The sequence below is a fragment of the Gallinula chloropus genome, assembly GCF_964237585.1.
Source record: "Gallinula chloropus genome assembly, chromosome: 12".
NCBI lineage: Eukaryota > Metazoa > Chordata > Aves > Gruiformes > Rallidae > Gallinula > Gallinula chloropus.
In genome coordinates this window covers 623813-644334 of record NC_140097.1, presented here as the reverse complement: position 1 = coordinate 644334, position 20522 = coordinate 623813, and the positions used below count along the sequence as shown (strand labels likewise).

General features: G+C 51.6%; 1 protein-coding gene across 1 annotated transcript; it reads left to right on the top strand.

Annotated features, from left to right (window-relative positions):
• Window positions 1-3682: 3682 nt before the first annotated feature.
• Window positions 3683-20522, top strand: IRAK2 (interleukin 1 receptor associated kinase 2; the record flags this gene model as incomplete). The annotated part of the gene is made up of 13 exons (XM_084269771.1): window positions 3683-3869; window positions 5622-5801; window positions 12064-12234; window positions 12873-12979; window positions 14365-14559; window positions 14969-15033; window positions 15498-15612; window positions 16338-16447; window positions 16775-16970; window positions 17641-17703; window positions 18673-18873; window positions 19038-19554; window positions 20404-20522. The coding sequence occupies 13 exons, from the start codon at window positions 3683-3685 to the stop codon at window positions 20520-20522; spliced, it is 2226 nt and encodes a 741-aa protein (XP_084125897.1).

Below are 20522 nucleotides of genomic sequence, written 5' to 3'. Positions count from 1 at the left end.
CATTACAACAATTTACATTTATCCTGTTGGCCTGTGACTTCTTCCAGCACCCAGCTGGTGATGCTTTTCTGGGGCAATGCTCACCACTGCTGAGGGATCAGGTTCTTTGGGTTCCTGACTGTTGGAGGACACAAAAGCATATTTAACACATCTGTGACTTGCTAAAACCAAACATACAACAACTACTGCCCATGATCTCGCTGCTCAAAGGACTGTCCTGGCTTTGCTTACCTGTTACTGAATTCCAAGGCAGCCTGAGGCCTTTGCTAAAGAGCAGCTCCTGAACCACAGCAACGTGACACAAACCCACCCATTTTCTAAGGGATGGCTTCTCTCTCTGCTCTGAAGATTGACTTGGGTCGGTTTGTTACTGAACCAGAGACCCCTCAGTCCATGGGCAGCCCAAGGAGGGTACACCCAAAGTGGGGGGCAGCACTGGTCACTCCATCACTGTTCAGTTCCAAGTGCTCAAAGCTGCTGACAGAACTGTCAGGCTCCAGTCACTGAGCTGTGTGCTGCAGCCAGCAGCCACCTAACTGACAGTCACCCTTCCCCCTTTCCCTCACCAGTTTGTGTCTCAGATGTGGAACTGATTTGATTCTTCAGAACACCCTGTGCATTTCCCCTCAGGATCCAAAGTGGAAGGTGGTATTTCCCCAAAGCCTTGAGGTGTGGGAGTCCAAGGACAGGGATTTTCAAGCCCTGCTTCGTTCAGTTCTTCAGCATTTCCCTTCAGTCCTGATGCTGCCCTTGCACATCAGGCCAGCTGCTCTCAGTCCCCTCCTGAGGTGCCTCTTAAGCAGAACCGAGGCCAGACAGGGGCTTCTGGGTTCCCCCCAGGCAGCTGTCCCCACGCCAGGCACTGCGGAGTCTGATCTTTAGTGCCATGGGACTTTGGGTCTGGCTTCACAAGGTGACACCCTCATCTCCTGCCAGCAGCAGCTGCCCACTCTGCACAGCCACTGAGAGCAGGAGGTGCTCCAGTGACTGGCTCCTGCTTAACGTACCCCAAGAGGCAAGTGCACTTGAAGTGTTGTACTCTAGGCAAGATAACAAAGGAAATTCTGCTTCATGTTGCAGATGAAGTTGAGTCTTCCAGAGTTATGCAAGAAGTCTGGGAGAGGAAGGGACTGGACCCAAAGCCCAGCATACAGACCTGTTCAGCTGCCTCCCCTGTTCCTCCCACTGCTGCTTCCCTGCATTAGGTATCTTTCTGACACAGCTAATTTTAGCTCTCATGTACCATCCCCAGTTGATTTTCTCATTGACAAACCCTTAAATAGTGTTGTTTTTTTCCATGCATCAGGCTTAAAAAGTTACCAACTTCCTCTCAGAGATGAGAAGCGCTCCACAGCACCACAAATACGCCAGGGTTTTCTTTCTGCAGCCCACTGAGTCATGCCTGGTGTTGGGCTTGGTGCTCATGCTGCAGCCTGACAGAGCTGCTGCAGCTCTGGCCTGTTTAACCAGCATGGCAGGGTGCAGGAGCAGCTCAAGCACCAGCTCCCTTCAGCTGGGCCAGTCTGGGACTCGATACCAAAGGCTCACAAGGACCCACCATGGGCTGGTTCAGTAACAACATCCCTGGCTCTGCATCTTCCTTCTTTTTTTTGACTCAGAGGCATTCTGGCACAAACCCAGAGGGATGATGTTGTTTGTCACTGGAGTGCAACAGGTCCCAGCATTCCCTGCATCCTTTAGTTGCCAGTGCTCAGCCAAAGCCACAGCTGGAGCAGTCAGAGCACAGGGCACTGGGGAGTGAGGAGATGAGGGATAAAAAAGCCTGGTCAGTCAGGGGTGTTAGAGGGTGCATAAACACTGCCCTAGAAAATTCTGGTCACTAAAGAACTACTGATAAATCTCCTTTAAAAATAAAGAAGGAACCCTGATGGTGCAGCCAGGTAAACTGGAGGAATAATGTGTGTGAGAAGGTCTGTTCCTCTTGCTCTGGAGCACTGCCTGTGCCCAGGAGAGACAGGAGGAAGCCCCAGCCTGGCTCCCAGACACAGAGAGCACAGTCACTCCCACGGGTGACTCAGCGAGATCAGGGTGAGCGAAAGTTGGCGTGGGCTCAGGACAGCTGCCTGAGGAACTGGGGGAGGGTTTGATGGGAGGCACAGTGCTGTCCCACTGGCAGTCACCGAGCAGGGGTCAGCCTGGAGCAGAAAGCTCCAGCTCCTCAGAGAGCCCAGTGAGGTGTGGGAGCTGCTGCCTGGTGGGAGCTGCTGCTGCAGGACATGGGGAGTCACAGCTGGAGGTGAAAAGCACCAGGGAAACAACCAGACTCTGGGCTTTGCTTGGTGCCCAGGGCTGGGGAGAGCACGGCAGAGCAGAGCCCAGCCTCGCACCTCCTCGTGTCAAAGCGAAGGTGTGTGTGGGATCACCCTGTCTCCCTCTGGAAACCTTTGTGAAGCCTTTTCTGACTGGTGGTGTGAAGCCACACGCAGCTGGGTGGGTTCCTACCCCCCTTCTCCTGTGAGACACACACTCCAGGAGGTGTCAGAGTTTCCTCCCGTGCCCAAAGAAGTCTCCTTTTTCTTCCTGCTTTTACCTGGTCCTTTGCAACACAAATTTCAGTCCTGATTTAGGTGACTTTCAGGGATGCTCTGACCATCTTCCCGTGGCAGAGAAGTCAGGTATGTGTCAGAGGGACAGCAGGCAGGGAAAGGGAGGGAAACCCCCATTAATTTAACCATAATTGTTGATATTACTACTGCTAAAGCAGCTGGGTCCCCAGGCTGAAAACAAGGCTCAGCTGTACCGTAAAACATGCAGATTGTATAGGAATTGTGAATTAAGAGCCCTCAAAACTTAGAGTACTGCTTGTAAGACACTGAGAGAGCAGAGGAATGGGTTGCAGTCTGTGTGAGTTGTCCAGTGGCAGCAGAGGTGCAGCCATCAGGCTCTCAAATATTCACAGCAGGTACACTGGCGAGTCAATTCATTATAAAACCTCCTCAGGAGCAGGTTAAATACAACATTTTAGAGGAAGTGTTGACTCCCTGAACTCAGCCTAAGCTGATCCTGGCCTGGCGGGACCTGGGCACTTCTGATGCTCGTTACTTCTCACTGCTTGTCTCTGCCAGCAGCAGCAGCAGCAGCAGTTACAGAGGCGAAACGCTGCAGCGAGCGTGGCGCCCTGGCTAGGGTCAGGCTGCTGCTCAGCCCCCGCTGCTGCTCAGCCCCCGGTGCTGCTCAGCCCTGCCGCTGTGCTTCCTCCTGCCCTGCCCCTTGGTTCGTGTTTCCCTGGCTCCCGCCAGGCGCCGGCTGCGCCTCACGCAGCCCGTGTGCGGTGCGGGCGCCGCGCTCGGCCTGTCCGGCGCTGCTGCTGAGAGCGGCTCGCACCCCATCACGTGGCGCTTCATTTGGCAACGGGGCCGGAGCAACGCGCACTCGGGGAGAGGAAACTGTGACCCGCCTGCGGGCTGACGTCAGGCGGAGCAGGAAGCGGCGCGCCGGGCTCGCTCTGCCCAGAAACGCTGTACCTGTGGCACCCGCCGCCTCCCCGGCGGGAGCGGGTCCGGGTCCGGCGGGGTGGGGACGCGCTGCCGAGGCCGGCCCCTTCCAGAAGAGGAAGTGTCTGGAGAAAATCCACCCTCGCAGCGCCCGGCGAGGCAGAGACGCGAGAGCGGCGCTGCCCGCGGTCGCTGCCCGAGGCGTGCAGCATGCGGAGCCGCTGCTGATGGCCACGGCCGGGACGAAGGACTCCTTGGAGCGGGACGGCGAAGCCATGACCCTGCAGCAGCCGCCCCTGGCCCTCAAGGGGGGCTGCCCCGCGCCTCTCTACGTTCACAGCATGCCTGCCTGGGTGCTGGAGGATTTCTGCCGCAAGATGGACTGCCTGAGCGACTACGACTGGATGCGATTCGGTGAGTGGGTGGGCTGGCGCCCCCCGGGCCGTGGCGTGGCGAGGGGGGCACGCGGGGCCGTGGCACCTTTCGGCCCAGGGGTCAGGGGCGTGAGCCGCGGCGCGTTGCGCAGCCGTCCCACGCAGGGCCGCTGGCCGAGCCGCTGGCTGGTGCCCAGAGGGCACGGCCTGTCGGGAGGGAGTTCCCACGCAGAGACCTCCAAGAGCTGGTCTGGGGATCCAGCAAACCTCCCCTGAGATGGTTGGCGTTCCCGGCTCGTGGGTTCCCTTGGCGTCTCCCGGGCAGCCGGCCGCCCTCCCCTCGCTCTCTGCTTTTGCACACCCCTCCGTGCCTGCCCTTTATCTTCAGTTGCTTCTCACTGCTCGCCTGTTTTCACAACACCCTCCCGTGTGCTTAGACGTTCTGTTTTTCCTTTCCTCCTTCACTTCTCCCCCTGCTCGCTGCCCTGCTTTCCTCGGTCCTGGCCGTGCCAAGTCAGGAAGCCTAGTCCCTGAGTGTTTCACTCTCTTTTCTGTGCCCCAGCCCGCACAGCCCTAACCTGCCTCCCTTCTCCCTTGGCCTGCCTTCCTTTATTTAATATGATTCCATTTTGTTCAAGACTTCACTGACCCTGCTGAGCAAACTTCTACCCCGTGAAACTTGCTGACCCAGGGTGGGACCCACCTCCCCCGTCTTCAGACCCATAAAACTGTATGTTAGTCCTAAACCCCGCCGTGGTGTGAGCTCGGGAGTCCTTGTTTCCAGGCGCACCCCCGACCCCAAACCTCTCGGCTTCGGGCCCGAAGTGGGAGGCTCATCCCACGAAGGTGGGCTGAGCGGGTCTGCATCAGACCGGCACCATCCACGGGTGTTGCTGCTGCTGGAGACACACGAGCTCGGCTGAGCCCGGCAGCTCTGGGGTGACAAGTTCTCCCTGCCTCACAAACGGCTCTTTGGGGGCAGGTTACCCCGGTTTCTTTCTCTGCCTGAAGGAGCGGGGCTGTCACCTCCCATCCCATCCCATCCTGCCCCACAGCCCGCAGAGCTGCCAGGGCGGGCAGTGCCACGTGGGGAAGCCGGGACGTGGCCCCATCCCAAACACGTATCCCATCCCTAGGCACCCATTCCAGCAGCCTCGCCTCCCTGGCCCCAGCGCTGTGCTGGGCACCTCGGGTGCAGCTGAACAAGGGGAGGGGGACACGTGGTGGTAACCCAGCGAGAAGGGTGCTGGAACCAGCACAGGGTGTGCGTTCCTGGGTCCAGATGAGTGATGCAGGGGGAGCTGTAGCACAGCATCACCTGCTCCCAAAATAGCTGCATTTCTGACAGGTTTATCTGACTGTAAATAGCAGCCAGGTGACTCAGTCACAGTTTGGCTTACTGTAACACTGGTCATTAGCAGCGCAGGCAGGAGCGCAGCCTCACTGGCTCCTGTTCCCTCTTCTGGGAGAACCACCCCAGGAATTCCATCCAAAGTCCCTTCGGTACCAAGTATGAAGGTGAAGGAAGATGATGGGAAGGATGTGCTGGGCAGTGTGACTGCTTTTCTTTCTGGGTCTCTGATGCAGTAGCATTTTCTCCCAGAACAGTCAAAGGAATATCCTGCTTGGGGGACGGGATTTTCTCCATGCCCACGTAGCTGGTTTACTGTCACCCTTCCAGCTGAAGGCACGCAGATGCAAAAGCAGAACGTCTCGTGCACCTTCGCTCGCCCTGCTTGCACCTGCTTGCTTCTCCTCACCGTAAACAGAAACACCCCTTGTCTCTCACCAGCCTCCTACGTGATAACCGACCAGACAGAGCTGCGGAAAATCAAGTGCATGGAGAAGACGGGGATCAGCATAACGAGGGAGCTCATGTGGTGGTGGGGAGTGAGGCTGGCGACCGTGCCGCAGCTGCTGGACCTGCTGCAGGGGCTGCAGCTCTACCGCGCGGCGCAGGTCATTCTGGACTGTGAGTACCTGCTCTGCCTCCCGCGCTGCTCCTCAGAGCACCCAGGCCCCACCCAGTACATCTCTGACCAGCTGTGAAGCTCTTCTGCTGGGAGCCCCATGCTCAAATTCTCAATTTTCTCCTCTGGTTCTGATTTTCTGCTCTCTTAAATAGGATTTGTGGTGGGAAAGGGAGAGGTAGGGATGTCAGGGAGGAACTACCGGTCCCTCTCGTACATCACCCCACATTTGTAGTGGCCCTTTTAGATGCTGAGAGGTGCCAGAGAGACTCTGGCTGTGCTCTGAACCAGGGGTGGTATGTTCATGCATTGGGCAGGGTTTCAAATCACAGCCCAATTATTAATGGTTTGGGTTTTCATACATTCTTGTTCCTTCCTGAAATTCTGACATTATACTCTAATTGTCAACAAACCCAGAGCAGCACAATGTATAAGTGGTTTAGCCCCTGCAGCCAGGAGAAGAGGGTTATGAAAAGAGAAGTGGTTAATCGAGTGCCTGCATTGCTGTTTCTTTATCCCACTTCAGATTCTCTCTATTCCCATCGTATGTTCTCCACAATCCTTCCATAAATTAAACAGCTGTAGTCCTTCTAACTCCCTGTCTGTAACTCTTCTCACCTCTCTCCAGGTCGTTCTATTTCAGATTTCTCTTTCCTGAGGTAGGATGACTAGAGCTGGAACTCAGTGTGCCTAATTAAGTGAAGGTGAATTAATTGCTTTATAGAAATCACGACACTTGTTCACTTTCCTTTCCATTTTTTCCATGGGAAGTGATGTTTACATTCCAGCCCTCCATGTCTGTAAGTCAAATCGTACCTTAATCCAGCTCTGCCACCAAACGTGTGGAAGGCTGGACAACACTGTGTGAGAGGGGAGGGGGCCACGTTCCCTCTTCACAGGTGTCCCCAGTGTCCCCAGTGTCAGCGCGGGCCCGGGAGCGGCCGTGGGGGCAGCAGCCTGCCCGGCCGCACGCGGGGGCTGCTGGCACCCGCTGCCAGCCCCGGGCCTTTCTCCTGGAAAGTCCAGTAACACACTGTGGGTTTCTGGCCCAGCACTCTGGTTTTCTGTACTTTCCTGGCATTACGTGACTCTGAGCCTTCACTCTGGAGCTGCAGACAGAAGCCCTTAACACTGTACTCTGCGTTTCTCTCTTTTCCTTTTTTTTCACGAGAAGGAGTATTCAGCACGACAGCACAAGCAGCCTGCAAGCAAACTGCCTTAACACACAGCACCCAGTAACACAGACCCTGAGTGAGAGGCTCACCCCATAGAACTGATTCTGGCATCGCCCCATGCAGCTCTTTGATTCAGCAGATCCACTGGCTGACTGAATCCTGTCACGGGGGTCAGCTTAGAGACTGCACCTATTCCTACTCCTCACCCCTTGGGAAAGCAGAGTGAGCTACAGGAAAGTGAGCTCAGGGATCTGTAATTTCTGTGTCAGTAGCTCGGTTGGTAGTGCACAGTGGGGCCCTGAGGGTCCTGTGTGATTGGGCAGCATTGAGAACAAGATGCTGAGGTTCTGATATTTATTTTAATCCATTCAGTCAATAAGCCTGAGTTAGATCTCCCCAGAGCAGGAAGCCTGGCTCCCTGGGAATCATATGTTTATGGATACTCTGGAGTAGAGGGTCCCTTCCATCATGAGATCATAGAATGCATTGGGTGGGAAAGGAAGAGGCTGCCTAGTCCCACCCAGCATTGAGCAGGGACACCTTGAACTAGATCAGTTGCTCAGAGCCCCATCAAGCCTGACCTTGAGTGTCTCCACCTCCTCTCTGGGCAGCCTGTCCTGTGACGCTTCTGCTCTGTGCCTGCTCTGCGTCTAACACTGCTGATCCCTGGTCCATACAGAGTGTCTGGGTGCTCTTACATAACACAGTATAACCTACCACACCTTAAACTAATTAGTTACAGCCCTGGCATTCTTTTGAGCACGTTCTGGGCCCCACCTTTGTATAGCCCTGGCTCGTTTCAGTGTCTTCCTTTACAGACTGCATTGATATTTCTGAAATCCCACTTTATACGTTGTAATTAATTGAGCAAAACCAAACTGCATTCTCCTCCTGAGAAACATAGCAACTGAACAGTGATGGAATGTTTTTACCAGTACACAACAGCAGCAATCATTTTCAATGCCATTTTTATCTGTCCTGGAAAAGGCTGGTTTTGTTCAGTTTGGTAGGATGCCTTTTCCTTCTCACAGGGGTTAATTTTTGCCCTTTTTGCAAAAGCTGAGTTCAAAAAGCTTAGAAAAATCACTTGTAATGACTGAGCTGCTGCTGCTTTTACCCCGAGGCAGAGGGTCTTCTCTTTCAGGCCTTTAAAACAAGACCCTGAGTAGATTTCAAACTGAGTTGAGTTCAGCACATTGCAGTCCCCAGTCACTCCCAGAGAAGCTCCATGTATTTAGTTTCAGGGAGCTATTGGTTGCAAACCCCAACGCTGGTGGAGTCAAGCTGATGTACAGCGCACCCAGCAGCCCCCAGGGACACCCAGAGCTGTGCAGAGGGTCCCTGGCCACTCAGTCAGCCGGGTCCTGTGTGCACAGGCCAGAGTCTGGCACTGGATCAAATCCTGAGAGGCAGCAGCTTAAAGTCCAGCCTGAACCCCTGAGAGGCAGCAGCTTAAAGTCCAGCCTGAACCCCTGAGAGGCAGCAGTTTAAAGCCCAGCCTGAACCCCTGAGAGGGTTTTTTAAATGAGAACCAAGATCTGTCTCCCTGATGATGTAAAATGCAGAGAGCTGGGCTTCCAGCAACCTTGCATTCAAAACAGACACCACGGGGAAAACATTGCTCATCACTGCACAGAAACATTCATCATCCTCCCGTTGGTCTGACTGGTTTTCTCTTGAGTAAATACCACTGCAGCTTGCGCAACACGCACCTGCCTGCAGCCCTGGCACTGGAGGCTGTTCCCCGCCTTCTCTTCTGCTTCTGTGACTTAGTTCTTTTGGAGCTTTCTCCCAGTGATTTCTGAGCCTGCTGTGGCTCAGCCCAGCCAGCAGCTCAGCCCCTCGCAGCCGCTCGCTCGCTCCCCCCATTAGGATGGGGAGAGAAGGGGAAGAGTCGAGGTGAGACACAGACAGTTCAGTGGGTGCAGCAGAAGCCGTGTGAGAGCCCAGCACACCGAGGGATCCCTTCCCCACTCCCCGCTGCAGGCAGCTGTGCAGCCCTGCCCAGGGCAGTGGGCACGTGCCACGGGAGCTTGGGAAGATGTGTCCCCCCTCCCTCTGCCCAGCTGTATATACTGAGCGTGATGCCAGATGTCCTGGGCATCCCTTTGTCACTGGGGCAGCTGTCCTGCCCGCGTGCCCCCCAGCTCCTTACACCCCCCAGCCCCTTGTGGGTGGGGAGGTGGGGAGCAGAGCAGCCCGTGGCTCTGTGCACTGCGCAGCAGGGACAGGCACATCTCTGTCAGAGCCCTTCCCAGCACAGCTCCAAAGCACAGCCCTGTGCTGGCAAGAACACGAGCTCTGCCTCGGACCGACCTGGCACAGAGCCTTGCTGGGCTTCACTTGCCACAGGCTGCAAAACCCAAGGGGTTTCCCCCTATTAAAAGTAAAACTGAATCAACTTCCTCCAGGCCCAAGGAGGACCCACGCTCGGTGGTTTCTAAGGAAAAGCTCTGTTTCTGAACATCTCAGGTGGCTGATGCAAGACTGGGGTCTTCACAACGGCTGCTGCAGCCAGGCAGCCAGCATGGGGGTGGGCATGAGGGGGCACAGCAAGAGAGGGGCACGTGCTCCTTAGGGCACTGAGCTGAGGCAGCAGATACAACAAACCTCTGTTTCTCCCATCGGCCCGTTCCCTGAAGGGCTCCCTAAGGGTGAGAAGATATTTGGGGTTTGACTCAATTCTGTATCGCGATGTGAAGGCTGGATAGATAACAGGCTTTAAAAGAGGAGGGAAGAGCCAAACCCTGTGTGGAGATCAGCTGTTAGTTATGTTTCTGGATGATTAATTTTTCTCCCAGATCAATTCAAATGCAATGAATTGCAAAACTACAATGAAAAAATCTTCTTTAAAAAACCTTCCTGTAGTAGTGTTCTACACTGAAGTGTGTGGCAGAATTTCATGTTCACTCCAGGGGCAGAAAGTCCAGATGACTCTGTTCTGCCATGTGGAAATAGGTTGTTTCTGGAATTAACCCAGGACGGACATTCCACTGTGTACTCAGTCAGAAGCAGAAGTGATTTCTAGCAGGATCTTTTTAGGTTTAGACAAATCTTTTAAGTCTTCGCCCTCTATTTCTGCTTTTTGTCTCTATCAGAATCTGCTTACCCAGGTGATTCCTCCAGTGTGGATATGGAGAGTACATGGCTTGTTCTGTGGGGCACCTTCATAAACAGCAGTGGTCCCTACACCACCCCAATCTGTTCATTCTGCTGAAGGGAATCAGATGTGAAGTAGATATTTTGCTGGCAGATCACTTCCAGGAGACTGCTGCCTCTCCTCAGCAATTTCTGGCACTCCTCTAGTCCCACCACTGAATCTCCATACTAATCATTTTTTCTCACTCTTCTACGCTCAGCTCTTTAGCTTCAGTGGTGACCCGTTTGTCTGATGTGCAGGAAGTTGCAAAATTCTTGAAAAACCCTGAAAAATAGGTTGAAAGAGGGAAGTGATTCTAATTTTAGAGGCTGGTACGTTAATGTACAGGAGGGAAAAGCCAACAACTGCTTAACATGGGAACTGTCAGCTTTGGCTAAAGGTCTGTGGACTGTTTGATGGCTCATTTCAAAACCCCTTCAAAGGTGGCTTTTCGTAGCACTGATGCAGAGGGAAACACACCTGACTTTTCTGAGTGTCCTTTGAAGCCCTGGTTTCATTCAAACATGAAGGCATTTGTGTGTGACACTGAAGAAAGTGGATACGAACCCCAGACAGAGGTCAGAGGAGGAGACTTGCCTGACACCAGCATCCCCAGTTGGACCATCACTGCTTTTCATACACTCTTGCTCTTCAGCCTGAGGATGCTGAGGCTGCCGCAGCTCCTCTTCCCTTCAGCAGTCCCACTCGATGTTGGTTTGCTGTAAGGAGCACAGATTGGAACTGACACTTGCTGCTTCCTGCCTCTTTGGGAGCTCCCAGCGCTCAAAAGAGCATAAAGCCATTATCTGATGTCAGAGGAGAGCAGAGGGCTGCGGCTTTCGATGCCCAGATCATCACCAGGCATGAGATCCGAAGCCGATAGGCAGCCTGACAACACCCCCTCACATTCATGCTTGTGCTTATTTTCTTTTATGGCCAAACAAAACACTGCCTTTGATTTAAGGAGATGCTTGATTTGTCTTTGTATGGCTGATAAAAGGGGCCAGGTAGAAGTGAAAGGTTTTAATGACAAATGTGGTTATGACTGGGCATTTCCACCCCTTTTTGAAGGGATCCATGGCTAAGAATTCAGCTGCTTCTTCAGGAGGTTCTCACAGTATACCACAGTGTCTTGAATCTTTTTTATCTTCCCCACCCTAACAACAGCCTAACCTAATTTCAGTAATTCCCTCTCCAAGCCCTGTACACTCAAAGTATCTCTGTACTTTTAACCTGATGTGAGGTTGCTTGCTCAGGCCAGGCTCTGAGATTCTGCCAAGCTGTTTGCAACACAGGATCTTTTAGAGCTGCAGTGAATCCATAATTTGGCCTTCAATTTTTCCTTCAATATCAGGAAGTCTTGGCCTTTGACCTCTTCTAGGTTTGCCCTTGATTGTCTCCAGTTTGTTTCTGTTCATAACGATGCTTCTTTATTCCAGAGAGTTCTGTGTGGGAAGGTGTTTCCTGGGGATGGGCATGGTCAGGACCCTAAAACAGGACAAAATAATCTGAAAATCTGTCACTAACTAAACCCAATGCAAATCCATCAGTGCTCCCCCCAGCCCCGTGACAAAGAACTGGGTGCCTTCCTTGGCCTGGGAGATGTTGTGATGGTTGGGTGCAGGATGTCATGTAGAAAATTAAGCACACTGCTGCTGCTAACTCCTTACTGGAAGAGACCATGTCCGGTTTGTGTGGTGAGCACTGGTATTTGCTCAAAGCCATCACTTCTGACTAACTTTCAGTAGCAGTTAATGTCATGAGTGTGCTCTGGATCTAAACACCAGCAGTGTTCCAGCAATTCAGCAATCAATGGCCTGAGTGTTCATTTCAGAGCTCATGCTGACTTGCTCAGTCTGCTTCCCGGGCTGGGATCACGTCCTGATGACTGAGGTGAGTCAGACACTGGTCTCCCTGGTAATCTTCACCTTCCATTTCTTTCCTTTGAAGGGACATCGGCCTCTAACCCTTCCACCTCTGAAAAACAGGAGCCGGTAGAGCCACCTAAACAGGAGAACGTGTCTTTACCTCCCACAGACAGCAAAAACAGAGAGAGAGAGAACGAGATGAGGCTGTTGCCATCACCAGACTCTTCTCACCTGGGAGTATCCCCAGCAGGTGGTAAGAAAAGGAATAGGTCCTGACTTTGCTTGCACACTGCAGTGCCCGTGCAGACAGGGTGGCTTCCTGTGAACATACTGCTCTTCACAGTGGTCACATTTGGCCTTTTTCCTGGCACTGTGGTTTCCTGAGCTTGTTCATTCCTAACTTCAGCACACAGCCTGGTGTTCCTCCTTCCTTTGAGAGACACTGGGTGTGTCCTGTGGGATCTCAAGGCCCTGCCCAAGCCTCTGTGAACACCCAGATCCCATCCTGGCTCCATACGAAGGCCAGACCAATGCATACATCTCCTACCCTGTGTCCTCTCTCCATGCACAGTAACTCAAGGCACAGGTCAGCAGGCTCCTCTCTGCCTGCGAAGGGAGGAGGCAGCACTATGGGATGTAGTGAGGAGAGCACCTGGCCACCATATAGACACGGGCAGCTCCAAGCCCCCGCGTGAGAGCTGCACAGTCAGCTCCCAAAGAGGAACCAGGGAAACAGCTCCTGTCTTCACACAGGATCTGACATTTTGACAGCTTGTCGTGGGCGATCCCTGGTTAGGAAATTCAACAGAATACCCCAAACTTTCATGATGAGTCACAGGCTGTGCTGTGACAAACATGAGGTGCATTTTCAATGCCGCGTTTCAATTTCAGGTGCTGTTTCTGAAGGAGCCTTCAATTCACTCCCTTCACCACCACCTCCCCCAAGAGACCTTTTGAAGTCCTTGCAGTCCAATCCTCCTGTCTCCTCAAGTGTGAAGGTAAATCCCTTTAGCACTCGTGGTTATAATGGTCTGGGACATTCTATGGGCTTTTTCAATTGAAGGTTATCCCTCCACTGGTATAAATGCAGACCCAGTGGCTGGACTGGATGTAACAGTGCTGCTACAGTGAGACTGCTGGAGGTTAACAGCCCTTTTTGGCCAGTGTGGGACCAGTGAGGGGAACGATACTGCACACTGCATAGCTCAGCATGGGTAACACCCACAGACAGCAATTCATTGTGAAGGACTTTCCAGTACAGATTTTACAGAGGACTCAACATTTCTGCTGTGGTCGTAGGACAGTGCAACACACACCTCTGACTAGTCAGCATGGCCAACTCCTTTCAGTTTTATACTTAAAATGTGGTTTCTGCTCCAGACTGTGCTAGTATCAAACACAAGGCAGGTGGCCCTGAGCCTGGTGTGACTGACAGCTGAAAATCTCCAAGGGTGGAGTATCCATCACCTATCTGAGCCCCTGTCCCAGTGCTTTACCATCTCATGGTGCAAAGTTTTCCTCATGTTCCTAGTGATTTCAGCACACAGCCTCCTGTTCCTTCCTCCCCTGTGGGGAGCTCTCTAGTCTTTCAGACAGGACAGCCAGATCCTTCCTGTGGGTTCTCAGAGTGTTTCCCAGGCCCATGTGCATGCTCTGGTCCCACCATGGTTCTGTCCTGAGCTGTTTTCTTTGGTTTATTTTGTCTGTGTTTTTTAAAAGAAGATTGTGTCTAAGACTGTAAACCCTTCCAGAACAACAGGGTTCAGGAGCACCAGCCAGAAGAGAAGATTGCTGCAAAGAATGCTGTAGAACTGCTTGAGAGGGAGTTAGGGTTTTATTTTCTCAAGTCTAGAGCACATTAAGGTTGTGAAAGCTGCCTGATTAGGCTACAGTGGAACTAATTGTTATTACAATTGACTTGCCCCACTGGAAGCAACAAATTATTGTGCAACTGACACCAGATGCTTCAGAAGTAGATGCCAAGTTCCTATCAGACTGTAAATGCACTGTGAGGGCCCCTACTTTGTGACCCAGCTGTTTCTTCACAGGTACCCAGCCATAAAGATGAGTATCTCTGGTGACTAAACTCACATTACTTCAGATAAATACTCAGACTGCTAAACAAAACGTAGCCTGTTTGCAGGGCGGGAAGGCAAGTTGGGAGCTGGTTTCAAGTCTCTTCTACTATTCATACACCAGCAAAACACATCAGGGCAGGTGTTAGAGAGGGAAGCCCTGTGAGGGACTGTACTGTGCCTTTCACAGCTTCTGCCACCTATCCCAGTCACTGCTTAAATCCTGGGGAAGAAAATATGGCACTGGGAAGAAGGAAAAAGCATATGAAATGTCATGAGATAATCTTGTTTCTTCTATAAATGTGTAGCCTTGCAGCTCTTCTACTCCTCAGCAGGAGACAATGACCGATCTGCCCAGTGGGAGCCTGTTGTGGACCCAGAAGGAAGTCACTAGTGCCACCAATGGTTTCAGTGACAAGAGCAGAATTTGTGAAGGTACTTTTGCTGATGTCTACAAAGGTCAGAGGAACAACAAAGTCTATGTCATCAAGAGACTGAAAGAGGCAAGTGCTCTACCTTTCCTTTTCCTTTGAAAGGGGTATGATTTCAGTATCTCTTGAGCATTAGCAGTTGTGGTTTAATAGTATGGGCAAGGAACTAGAGCAGCTGCACAAGAGGAGAGTGAAAAGGAAATGATGTAGAGTAGGTAAGCATAGATTCAGCAACACACACAACAGAGATTCTTCTCCTGTGAGTAGTTTTACTAACTCTGTCCATGGGAGCAGCCTGCAACATGTCTGCCTGCCTTGATGACTGGACCAGAAGTGTCTTTATGCTGTTTTTTGTTCTAATTTTCAATTAATTGTTGTCTTTGACACGAAGTTGTCACTGGGGATACTTGCCTAGAGACTCAAAGGTCTGTGTCAATGCAGCATGCTCACAGTGAGGATGTTCTGTTGCTTCATTTCCCAGGTGGAATGCACGAGCCCCAGCTCCACCCAGAGATTCTTCCACACAGAGGTGCAGATCTGCTTTCGGTAAGGCGCTGACACCATGGGTGCTGTGTGTGTCCTGCCTGCAGCCCGCTGCTGTGTGCCGAGTGGAGACTGGCACGTCTGTCCCGCAGGCACGGGGCTGTGTGGGGACAGGGGGGCTGTACGTGTCCCTGGGGACACACTGTGCCTCAGGTGATGCTGCAGCTCGCTGCTGAGCGCACGCAGCCACTCTCTGGTCCTTGAGATGGTGAGGAAGCGGTGCCTGCTGCTGCCTGCTGGTGCCTGCTGGTGCCTGCTGGAGCTTGGCCTGCTCCAGAAGCAGGGCTGTGCTATAACGTCCTCCCTTTCCAGAGGTTAGCTGCCCACACTGCGGCTCAGGGCCGTCCTGTGCTTAGGCTGCAGGACTCCCAACTCCCTCGAATGTAGGAATTTATTCCAGGTGAGGAATATCTGGTTCTGTTCTGCTGTTGTTCCCTTTGCAAACCACTTGTGACCTGTCCCTGCAGGTGTTGCCATATCAACGTCTTGCAGCTGCTGGGTTTCTCGGTGGAAACGGGACTGCACTGCCTGATCTACCCATTCCTGCCCCACGGATCGCTGCAGAACAAGCTGCAGTCTCAGGTAAGCAAAGCACTGGGACTGCTCATCTGTCATTGCAAGTCCTGCCTTGACTCGGCCGGCGTGAAAAGCCATTACACCTCGTGGAGTTCTCAGGAGCAGCCAAGCAAAAACAGAAAGAGGGGAAAAACAAGTGCCCAAGGACCTTGACTGCAAGAAAGGCTGTGGTTTCTCTTTCAGTTTTCCTGCTGCAGAGCAGGTCAACAGGAAGTTTCTGCTGCACAGCCTTTGGATTGTTAAAGTCATGAGGAGCCTGCAGAGCGTGTCTGTCCCTACTGAGATGTTTCCTTGGATGTGGGAACATGCTTCTGTAGGACCTGTCATCACAGTCACTGTCGATGAGGTTTTACAAGGGCTTAGGAAGGAACAGTCTGAGGTGTTCACACCTACTGCAGGAGCCTCTCCGAGGAGCTTGGGGGGCAGAGGGACATCAGAACAGCAATTCCCCAGAGCACCAGCCTCCATGCTGGCCAGTGCGTGCTGCTCTGGGGAAGCCTGATCCTTGCTGTGTCCTTACCTCACTGTGCCCCAAGCAGCAAACTGTGCTGCACTGTGTGTACAAATCTGTTCCTTGGCCTGGAAACCACCAGGGGCCTCTTGGGACCACACTTCTGATTTGGGTCAGCAGGAGTTTGGGTGGGACTGGGACTAACTCTGGTTTGCAGAACTACTCCTGTCTTCTGGGGTTTATTCTACAGAATGTCTGTCTTTCCCCCACTTCCCTGCAGGATGCTTCTGCCCCACTGACCTGGGAGATGCGAATGAGCATCGCTATCGGGCTCACCCGGGCTGTGGAGTACCTACATAACTTTGGAATTCTTCATGGGAATGTCAAAAGGTGAGGGGCCTGGCATGCACCTTGGTGCCCTGTCAGTTCAATTCTGACATCCATTCGCAGTATCTTTCTGCTGTCTCATGCTTTCCGTTTTTGTTTAATCTGTCTCTCTTTTCCACATGATGGAAGTACATTATTTTGAAGTCATTTTTGGAGTGTTTGTTCTTCCCCCTCTCCCTTTCTCCCACTCTTTATCCTTTCATTCATGCACAGCAGGCCAAATGCTGGAAGCATTCAGCACTTAATATTAAAAGCATAGAACTCTCATTCTTTACCTCAAGATAAAGTAATTATGTGACCAATATTGTTATTTGTCTGTCGTTGTCACAGCTCAAATGTCTTGTTGGATGAGAACTTCACACCAAAGCTTGGACACTCAGGGCTGCGACTGTATTCTGCTGATAAAAAGTCAGAATATGCTGTAATGAAAACCAAAGTCCTACAAGCTTCTCTGACTTATCTGCCAGAAGATTTTGTCAGACATGGGCAGTTAACAGAAAAAGTTGATATATTCAGCTGTGGTGTGGTATGTTGCCTTTCTCCCATGTTCTGTTGCAGACACTGGTACTTCTAGACAAGGAAATTGGATACAAGAGCATGTGCCTCATACAGGTGTTTTGCCAGCAGCTTTCTGTTGTAGTTGCTGACTGAATAACGTGTTGAAATACTGGTTCACACTCCAAAGGTACTTCAGTTTGTGGCAAAGTGAGGTGAACCTTTTGAACAACAGAAATAAATTGTTTCTTATTGCAAAAAAGTGCTTACTGCTGTTTGTAAAAAAAAAGAGTAGTGGAAAGCCTGTGGTTGGGTTCTTCAGGGAACCCCTGCAGATTTGTGCATGAACTGCTACAAGCATACCCTGTTCATCTGGAATTCCAACTACAATCATTGATAGTCTGTGATATCACCTGTCTCCAGGTGATTCCATCTTTCAGAAGTTGCTCTGTGCAGTGCAGTTTCTTACCTGGATGTAGAATGACTTTTTTCACATCCTTTGTTTCAACAATGTCTGTTGTACCAACTGCACAGTTGGACTTGGCTCTGGAGGTGCCGGATCTGGCATCGTCGAGCCACGTGAAGTAAAGCCACAGCCTCAGCCTGCCCCAGCAGTTCAGTGTTTCTTTAGTTACAAAACTAATTTTAAAAACAGAACCAATTCTGAACAAACGGGTTTATCTTTCAAATCTCCTTCCCAGGTGTTAGCAGAGATCCTGACAGGGGCTAAGGCGCTGGACGAAGGGAGACACCCCATGTACCTGGTAAGGAATAGTGAGCACCCACAGAGGGAAGGGGCCTGGCACGAATCCATTTTCCTTTGGTGTAAGGGTAGTCTGTTGCTTGTAGGCTGCTGTGAAGAAGGAATGCTGAGAAGCCATATCCTGGCCCCATTAAGTTCAGCAGCCTCCCTGCCTTTCCAGAGAAGCAGAATGTATATTCCCTTTCCACACATCACACTCGTAGGGCGGGCCGATGATACTAGGGGATAGTCTGGAATAACTGGTGATTAAGTCCATGCTTACCTAAGAGACAGGGCTCTGTACCCAAACGCTGCTGTGTGGTTTTGTGTGCCAGAAAGACCTGCTGGGAGCCAAACTGAGTGGGGAGGCCTGGCTAGGTGGGACCTGCAGTTGCTCATCAGCATGTTTATCGGGTGTCTGTGTACTGCAGCAGTGTCTGGAATGCACAGCTGCCCACGTGGGGATCAGCACTACACCCCTGCTTTCACCAGCAGCCAGAGCTGGCAGGCTCTCTGAACACCATTAACAGACTCCACCTCATTCCTGCTGGGGGTTATGCTCCTGCTGGTTTGCAGGGGAGGAGGAGAGCACATTCGTAGCCACTGTTTCTGCACGGCTCAGCGATGCTCAGATGGGCTTGGAAATTAAGGATCCTACTTGTCTGGTTCCTAACAAATGTTTGCAGAGTCCCGTGTGAGAATGCTGCTGCATACAGCCTGGATTCTCTCTCATTCCTGTAACTGGGCACAAGCCTAAAGAGCTCTGTCTGCTTCAGTGAATCTGACATTAGACACATGCAGAGAAAACCTTTGGCCTTTTCCCTCCTGTAAAAACAAACGTCTCTGTCAATGGCATGAATGAAGATTCCTCAAGCTTTTAGATGTGTAAACCAGCAATAACAACAAACATACAGCAAGGCTTGGTGATTCAGACAGCATAGATGTTTGTGTTAACTTTGCCTTCCCTGAACTATCTCTCTCCTCTGAACAGAAAGATATGATTGCTGATGAAATTCAAATAGCAAAAGAAAGCTCCTACTCCAAAGCAAAAAACGTTGAAAAGCTGGCTGCCAAGGAAATCAGCTGTAAATATCTAGACAAGAAAGCGGGACCCTTGCTGGAAGAGGCTGCTATTGATTTTGCCTCAGCTATCTGCCTTTGTCTGAGGAAGAAGAACTCTAACATCGCAGAGGTAATATTTGAAATACATGACCACGATTTTAGTTTCCTTGAGGCGAGGTGGGAAGATGCAGCATTTCAGGTGTTGCTTCTGTCTGCCAGTGTTGAGGTGGAAGTGTGTGTGTAAGCAGGGGGCAGGAGTTCACATGCATTCACAGATCTTCTTGTTAAAAACAGGTTCTTGAAGCTATGGAAATGGCCGAAAATAAATTAAGAGAGCATTACATCTGTGGAGGCAGCACTTCTGGATTCTCCATGAACACTCCAGAAGAAACTGATGATGAGACAGCTAGTCTCAGCATGGATCTGCTTTCTGTGGGGGAGAACGAGGAGGACAACATACAGCCAGTGACCCTGATAAGTGCCAACCCGTGCCTGCCTTCAGTAGGGGTCATATCCCCTGACCTCTACTGCGGCCAGATGTCGAGGGTCCCTTGTGAGTCTGATGAATCCAGCAGTTTTCTGTGGCAGCCTTCGGAGAAGTCTGCAGACGAGCTGCCCAGCAGCAGCTGCATGAACACAGAAAAGGCAGCGGGCTGCGACGACAGGGTCAAGCAGGAAAAACCTGCACATGGACTCCAGGAGAGGAATGCAGCCTGTGCCAGGAGCGATGAGGTCTTGGAAATGGCATCTACTGCTCCCAGCACCTTTCAACAGATACATGCAGGCCCCGACTCCTCGTGTTCCTCACAAGGTAAATCTGGACCAGCCTGAAGGCAGAACACGGGATGCTCACACACATGCTGTTCGCAGGCTGCTTTGGCCAAACTGCCCACGCTCCTCTTAGGATAACCACAGTCATTGTCAAAGTGCTCTGGTATTACAACAGCAGGGACAAATTACTCTCTGCTCCAGAATTACTTAGATTCTCCTTCCTACTTCTGAAGACATTTCAATAGATCTTTTCTCCTTGGTTATTCTTTTAGCAGTAAATCCCAGACTCACAGAGCTGTAGGGGTGGGAAGGGACCCCCAGAGCCCGTGGGGTCCAACCCCCTGCCAAAGCAGGGTCCCTAGGACAGGTCACACAGGTCGGTGTGCAGACGGGGCTGGAATCTCTCCGGAGAAGGAGACTCCACACCCCCTGGGCAGCCTGTCCCAGGGCTCCCTCACCCTCACTGGGAAGAAGTTCTTCCCCAGATTGGTGGGGAACTTCCTATGCTCCAACTTGCAGCTGTTGCCCCTTGTCCTGTCCCCACAGACACTGAGAAGAGGCTGCCCATGTCCCCCTGCATCCCAGGTCCCCCCTTAGTCATCTTCTCTCCAGGCTGAACAGCCCCAGGTCACTCAGCCTTTCCTCACAGGGGAGATGCTCCAGACCCTTAATCATCTTTGTAGCCTCTGCTGGACTCTTTCCAGGAGACCCTGTCTGTTTTATACCAGGGAGCCCAGAACTGGGCACAGTACAAAATGTTTTCTGCTTTTCTATCACTTTGTTTTTTCTAAGCCAGTTTTGGTTTATTTGTAGTTTAAAATTAATCGTGTGTTCCTTAGACAGCTGATGGATTCTTCTTCTCAATATTTGGTGCTTTTTTGTTTTTCAGTGTTAGCCAGAGAGACATCTTGGAAAATAAAGATAAATGATCAGAAAAAGAAGCTCATGGAAAATATTTTGCTGTATGAAGAAGACAAACTAAACAGTTCCGAACTTTTTGAATCATAA